This window comes from Mastomys coucha, unplaced genomic scaffold (genome assembly GCF_008632895.1).
Source record: "Mastomys coucha isolate ucsf_1 unplaced genomic scaffold, UCSF_Mcou_1 pScaffold6, whole genome shotgun sequence".
NCBI lineage: Eukaryota > Metazoa > Chordata > Mammalia > Rodentia > Muridae > Mastomys > Mastomys coucha.
The window spans coordinates 96502093-96509713 of NW_022196912.1; the positions used below are offsets into that span (position 1 = coordinate 96502093).

At 37.3% G+C, this 7621-nt stretch overlaps 1 protein-coding gene and 1 non-coding gene across 2 annotated transcripts in view; one reads left to right on the top strand and one right to left on the bottom strand.

Annotated features, from left to right (window-relative positions):
- Nucleotides 1-2987: 2987 nt before the first annotated feature.
- Nucleotides 2988-7621, bottom strand: part of Synj2bp (synaptojanin 2 binding protein) — a 28881-nt gene continuing 24247 nt past the window's right edge. Inside the window, exon 4 of the mRNA XM_031356014.1 lies at nucleotides 2988-5960. Coding sequence (XP_031211874.1) covers nucleotides 5820-5960 — 141 coding nt within the window. The 3' untranslated portion in view covers nucleotides 2988-5819. The remainder of the gene's footprint in view (nucleotides 5961-7621) is intronic.
- Nucleotides 5037-5158, top strand: LOC116081355. Its single transcript, XR_004114845.1, has one exon. It is a non-coding gene; the product is annotated as a small nucleolar RNA SNORA40 (small nucleolar RNA).

Sequence of the window (7621 nt, forward strand, 5' to 3'; positions counted from 1 at the left end):
GCACATCTGAAAGCTCTAGAACAAAAAGAAGCAAATTCACCCAAGACTGCAGGAAATAATCAAACTCAGGGCTGAAATCAACCAAGTAGAAAGAAAAACAGGAGCTGGTTCTTTGAGAAAATCAACAAGATAGAGAAACCCTTAGCCAGACTAACCAGAGGGCACAGACACAGTAACGAAATTAACACAATCAGAAATGAAAAGGCAGATATAACAACAGAAACTGAGGAAATTCAAAAAAAATCATCAGATCCTACTACAAAAGCCTATATTCAACAAGATTGGGAAATCTGGATGAAATGGACAATTTTCTAGACAGATACCAAATACCATCAGATAAACCATCTAAACAGTCTCATAACTCCTAAAGAGATAGAAGTAGTCATTAAAAGTCTCCAAACCAAAAAGAATCCAGAACCAGGTGGGTTTAGTGAAGAATTCTATCAGACCTTCAAAGAAGACCTAATACCAATACTCTTCAAACTATTCCACAAAACAGAAACAGAAGGAACACTACCAAATTCATTCTGTGAAGCCACAGTTATGCTGCAGATTCTCCCTTGTATATGGAACAGTTTCTATCTAATCAGGAACTTGTCACAATTTCCTTTCATAGAGGACTTTATAAGAGATTTTTTTTATTTCTATCATGTTTAATATGCCAAATAGATTTAAAACTGGAAAAAAAAAAGAATCAGAAAAGAAAGGAAACAACATAAGGTGCTTAAAAAAAAGTAATTTTCCAAGAACTGAAAAGCCTGGAAGGTGTACAAGTATCCAGTAATAACAAACTCATATTCAAACAGAATTGGAAACATAGCATTACAATTGAAACAGAACTTAATGTGTCTTCATTTGCAAATCTCTCAACACTGAAAAGGATCATCCCATTTTCCTGTGACTAGTCAATACATTAGGAAGTTCTTTTTTAAATCATTCTGACAAATAATAAAATTGCATTGAAAACCTTTATTAGTCCTCCTCCCTTCCCCTTCTCCCCTATAATAATAGAACAATGAGGAGAATTCGCAGTTAGAGGCATTAGTGTTTAATAGAACTAGATTTTTCATCAACAGTGCTTTCTTCTGTCAAATTTTGTATTATTAAGTGCATCAGGTAAATAGTCACGTGCTTTGAATTCTCTATATAGATATCAACACAAGAGTTAATGGCAGTTCAGAATCTCATTCCCACTGGGAAGAATTCTTTAAAATATTGTCTTTTTAAAAAAAAAATCATAACTGCACTGTAGGTGAGGGCAGGTCTCAATAAAATTCTGCAGTTAAAAGGAACAGCAAAGAAAGCTTAGCCTGGGATAGTAGCCAACCCTGAAACTACTGTGAGAGGTAGAAAGCTTAATAACTCCAACCCTGTACTTCTTCAGTGCTGTTAAAAAGATACATTAAAGATCACCCACTCTCAAAAGCTAAGCTATTTCAGCTTAGCGACTAAATCTTATCTTTGTATTTCTTTACTAGTGTTGATAGTTATCTGCTAAATGAAGAAAAAAATCATTATCTGTACAAAGATATATTCCACTGAAAGTGGGTAGAATAAAATCCTTATTGACTACACAGACACACACACATACAGAGAGAGAGACAGAGACAGAGAGAGACAGAAAGAGAGAGAGAAAGGGGAGGGGAAAGGAAAGAGGGGGAGGGGGAGAGAAGGGAGAGAGGGAGGGGAAGGGGGAGAGAGAGAAAGATCCAGCACTGGCTTCCTACTCACAGAGATCTGTCTGCCTCTGCATCCTAATGCTGAGATCAAAGACATGTTGTACCATCATACTTGGCTTCTAAATATATTTTAATTGCTTATTTGCACAATAAAACCCAAAATACTACAAACAGCTTGTATCTAACTTAAAACTAATGGAATTAAACCAGCACCTGATTAGGTTTCTCAGATTGGTCAATGGATTCTCCCATTCTAATCTGGATGCCTACAGGATGCTCTCTACCTATTTATCAGTCTTTCTGGTCTTTATTGAAAGCCTAAAGAGAAAAGATAAAAGTAAACTGATTTTTAAAATATAATTTTTGTATGTTTTCATGTTGTGGACACACTAAAACAAATTTGAGACCAAAATGGGGGCGGGGGAGCATCTAAGGTAAAGTTAGCTCACATTTTTTTCAATTCTAATACAACTTTTATCCAGGAATATTTTAGATTCACTGTCCTATGATTTAGTTATTAATGGATGCACAAGCTGAAACACTTACTAACCACATATGTTACTAGAGGTTGATCAGTCTGTCCTGAGCACCTAGGAATAAAACAATGTTCCACTTCTTACTCTGCCTCTGTATCTGGAGCAGATGCTCAGAGAGCAGGGCTTTGAACTTAGCCAAGTTCTTAGTTCTGGCTATTGAAATGCCATGGAACATTTCCAACAGAGTCTGTACATTTTAGCCACCTAATGAAACATTTTATTGTTGACTGAATTCTAGTCCCACATGTTCTTATTTAATGTGGGTTGACCAGCCAGCTGTCCAGGTGATTCTAAGCAGAGAGATAGCTCCTGACAGTGGTGAATCTCAAGGTTCAACATTAACCAGTTACCTAGAAGGACAGAGTTGCTGGCTGCCACACATTCATCTCACTCCATGAGTATGGGATGAAAACCAAGCATCTTCAGTTAATACATTGCTTTTGTCCAGAAACCTTGCATGAGGACAGCTAGCAATGAGGAATTATTACTGATACTGTCATCCATAGTCCAGAGTTTAAATTATGATTCTCTTTTACCAACTATATAGTCCTAGGAAAATACTCTCTCATCTTCAGTCTCTTTATAGCAATACTTAGATCTCAGGGTAATTCATAGTGTTACTAATCAGTTTAACACAGTCCCTGGCATAGACTGTAATTACAAATACTATTTCTATTTGTTGCCTGTGGCTAGACAGTCCAATTAATTACATGAAATCACCCACACAGAATACTGTAGGAAAAGGAAACAAAAACAACTGAAGCAAACAGTATCTATTAGAATTATATATAATTCACAATGACAAATACAAAAGACACTTTATGGGGACTTAAAAATACCTATCATCAATTTTCAAAACATTAAACATTATAATTTATGTGGTAGGTGCATCATATATAACTTTTAAGGTGGTAGGAATAATTGAGTCATTCTATAAAGAACATAAATTTTGAATAATCTATATAGATTCTCAATATCTCATCTATTTTTCATACAACTAAGAGTGAAATATTAAAGTATTTGCTTAAAACTTAAATGTTTTGGTCAAGTGTTGTTTCTTTCCTAAGCAGGCCCAAATGTTACCAGAATCCTTATCAACCAAAGTAAAACTTCTACCAATGATATTTTTGATTTACATCAACACACAACACATAACAGTGTTTTATCCTCCTTGCGATTTGTTTTACTTTGTATGTCTGAAGGTCTTTCACAATACATTACCAAGCCCTGAGGTGAATACTAGAGGTAAGCAGGCCCATGGCAGAGCTGTTACCCATGCCACCAGATACATGGAGGGGACCAGACACTGGGCCTCCAGAGTGCTGCTGGTCAAGACAAGATCTGGGATACGTCTTGCTTTCTGTGGAACTTACAATGACTCCTGTTACTAAGTAAGTTTCAAAAAATACTGAATGGCTTAGTTATGTGAAGATTGTTTAAAGCAAATGTCTCCCTGTATCAAGAGTTTGCCCAGAGGCAAAGTCTCCCTGGACTGTTCAGGACTTTCCTTTCCATTCTCCCGGATGCCACTACACGATGGCTTTCCTTTTCAAATTCCTTACAATACTTGCTGGTTATCTGCTTATCTTCTATGTTGCTGCATTGTGCTCTGCTTTGCATGGCAATATTTTTCTTACTGGTTGCGTTTATTACTCAACCTAATAAGACTCTTAACTTTTCCCCTATTTATGTATGCTCTTACTAGATGATCGGCACCTAATGATTCCCCCCTCTATGAAATCTTGAGTGCCCAGATCTCAGGAGCTATTTTCTTTTGCTGTCTGTAATATATACAACTTACACTTAGATAACTAATTCCACTTTAAGGGTTTTCTTCCTAACTGTAACCACAATGTCTTTTGGGTGAAGTATGAGCATTTCCCTTTTGTATAAAGGTGTCCTGACAAAACTAAAGTGCAATCAACATCTGTTAAGTAGCTACTAGATTGTCAGAAAACTTTCATAATCTTATGTCAAAATAATAGTCTGGCCAGTTTATTGAAAGATGGAAATTATTTTGTTAAAGTGAAAAAAATTTGGCTTGGTTCAAACTATTCTCAGTATTCTAAAACCAACTTAGATGCTACATGAACAGGACAGCTCCCACCTCGCCAATATCCCTGCTATTCTCTGGCATCTCTTCATCTACATTGTATACTCAGGCTTTCCTCAGAAATGCTCACCAAATTTCCTTGCACCCTCTACAAAAAAACAAAACTTATTCCTTCCCCTTTTATGAAAAATGGTCCATTATTAAAACCAAAACTAGTGTTTATAGCTTTGGGGGAAAATACACAAAAAGAAAACCCCCATCAATTCAGGTCTTCTCATCTTACCTTAATCAGAAGCAGGCTGATTTTAGGTCCATCCTGCCAGGAAGGCAGTTCCTTCCCTTAGTCTTTTTGCCCCATACTAGAAACTGAAAACTGTTAAGCAGCTTTGAGGGTTCAAGTGCTACTTTGAGGCACAAACTTTTTTCAGTTGTCTTGATGGTTTATTTGGCCCTCCTGCCTCCCATCCCCATGCCATAACACTACTGTGGAATAGCAACTAAGGTAGTTCAGAGACTGGTAGGACTCATCTTTACACCCCAAAGTCTTTTGAACAAATTGACTTGAATAGTGCTGCCTTACTACAATTTCCCACACCACTGTAGCTACTGAGTAACACTAGCTGTTCTACAATTTTTAACAAATTGCTTCAATCATTATTTTCCTAATGCCACTGACTGAGCAGTCTCTTTTAAAGCTAACTTCACCATTTCCATTAAAAATGCTCTGCTAATAGTTCTTGAAGTGTTTTAGTTACGATCACCCCTTAGTACATTAGTGTATGTTTTTAACTTGTGGACAAAGACTTACAGACAGGTGGAAAAAGTAAGTTCTCTTTATAATCCAGAACTCATTTTTCAATATGAGTCTTGATTATATAGGAAGGAATATGACCCCCTAGTCCTCAAAAATTGTCCATTAGAAGCCCAAGAACCAGTAATTTTCTTACCTCTTTAATTCTCCATAAGGCATCAATTTTATGGTACTGTGTGTGTGTGTGTGTGTGTGTGTTACTGTATAGATGTATTTTCTTTTTTAAGTAAAAAAAAAAAAGAGAGAGAAAGAAAGAAAAAACTTCATTCACCTATGTCCAATATAGGCATTAGGTATATAGTTACAAATTAAAGGCCACAAATACTTCCCAAGTAAAAGCATTAAAAAAAAAAAAAAGCAGCTCTTCCTTTCACATAGCACAGCTAGCCTTCAAAGCACGCCAGCTAAGAAAAAGGTGTCATCCATGGAGACAGGAAGACTGAGCTTTTCCTCTTTGGATGATAGCTGAATTTTTATTGGCAGTTCTAGTAAAATATGTAACTTCTCATTTATTCTAAGCAAGGCTTTCCCCACTTCCCACAGCTTTCCTTCAAATCATCCCTGTACTCTTCCATTAGAATTTGAAGTCTTGGAGATTTTGAATATCAGGATTATCAGTGTTAAGCAGTCACTTTAAATCATGTGTTGTCTATGTGGAGAAGAAAGAATATGGGAGGATGTCAGAGACAGTGAGTGAAAGAGGTATAGTTCATTGGACACACTGGAAGACAGCAAGCATTTCAAAGCTGCTTTCGGTATCTCACGAAGGCCCAAACTGCTACCATGGTGAGGGCAAACACTGGTAGCAGCACCATAGCTACAGGAACTCCACTTGGCTCTCCTTCGCCTCGATGTACTATAGGTCCATTCTGCACTGGTAACTGAAAGGGAAGGAGAAATATTAACTCTCTCACTTCTGTGTATGCCACAACTAAAAGACCCAAGTTGACAATTACCTGAAGATATAGTCTATACCACCCAAAGCTATAAAACCCACACACTCCCTAACAAAAGGAACAAACTATTGTCCTAGCTGATGCATCACTCTCCCAGATGTTCTGATGGGGAAGCATTTAAATGTTTGTTTACTGGCTTAATGGGCCCTCACAGAGTAGAGTAGATAATTTCTGTTTCTATAATGTCTTTACCTTATTATATATGCTTCTAACAGGAAAATGAAGGGGGAAATGAAAATTAGGATCCTTCAGGAAGTCTGGATATTGCAGAGCAGAAAAAGGTAGAGGAAGGAAACCTTCTTTCTAGAAACATTTACTTACAAAAACTGTCAGTCATTTTAATACAGTAAGAGCAGATCCAGACTCTGTCAACACAGTCACAATGTCACGTGTAAAAATTCTAAGTTAGCCTCTTGCTCCTAACATGGGATCTTGTCCTCTATGCCCACGTTTGCAATGCTAGGTACAGATAAAGCTGAAATATATGTGGAATAGACATTAAAGATTTAAGAGATTAAACTACATCCTAGCCATTCTCAATTTTTATCCCCCAAGTATTTCCTTTTATATATGCATTGTCTTTCTTCATTCCAGCCCTGGAATTTTACAGGGTGACACCTCTTAAATCAATTTTTGGTGGTTGTACTGCCTGGTTTTGTGTGTCAACTTGACACAGGCTGGAGTTATCACAGAGAAAGGAGCTTCAGTTGGGGAAGTGCCTCCATAAGACCCAGCTGTAAGGCATTTTCTCAATTAGTGATCAAGGGGGGAGGGTCCTTTGTAGGTGGTGCCATCCCTGGGCTGGTAGTCTTGGGTTCTATAAGAAAGCAAGCTGAGCAAGGCAGGGGAAGCAAGCCAGTAAGAAACATCCCTCCATGGCCTCTGCATCAGCTCCTGCTTCTTGACCTCCTTGAATTCCAGTCATGATTTCCTTTGGTGATGAACAGCAATATGGAAGTGTAAGCTGAATAAACCCTTTGCTACCCAATTTGCTTCTTGGTCATTATGTTTATGCAGGAATAGAAACCCTGACTAAGACAGTGGTTAACTTGAAATAACTACAATACCATCTTCTTCCAGTTAAATTTAACCTCATTACATCCAGCCCATGAAACCCTAACCCCTTCTTTCAGGAAGCAACTGCACAAACCGTCTTCTATAACTGTTGTTCTACTACTTACCAAGTGATGACAAGTCCTGAAAGACATGGGTTTTCAGGGTTAGATGAAGTTTTGGACCAATACTGCTTGGTTCATTATAAATTATTTGTGGCTGTTTCTAAAGTGAACTTGTATCTTCAAAATGAACCCTTATACTATCTGAAATATATGCCCACATAAATTCTCCATGCTTTAGAACCAGAGAAGAACCACTGCAAAAGCAGATGCTGACCAATACTGGACTGTCTTTTATCTACTTGCCTTTGAGTTCAACACACCCGCATTCTGTTTGCAACTCTAGTTGCTTTCTTGGATATCACTTTATGTTTTTTGAGGTTTTTTTTTTCTCTTTTTTATAGTTTGAGTTTTCTTTCAGAGTCTCACCATGGAGTTCAAACTGACTTCTGCTTTCTCCAGTTTTTTTGT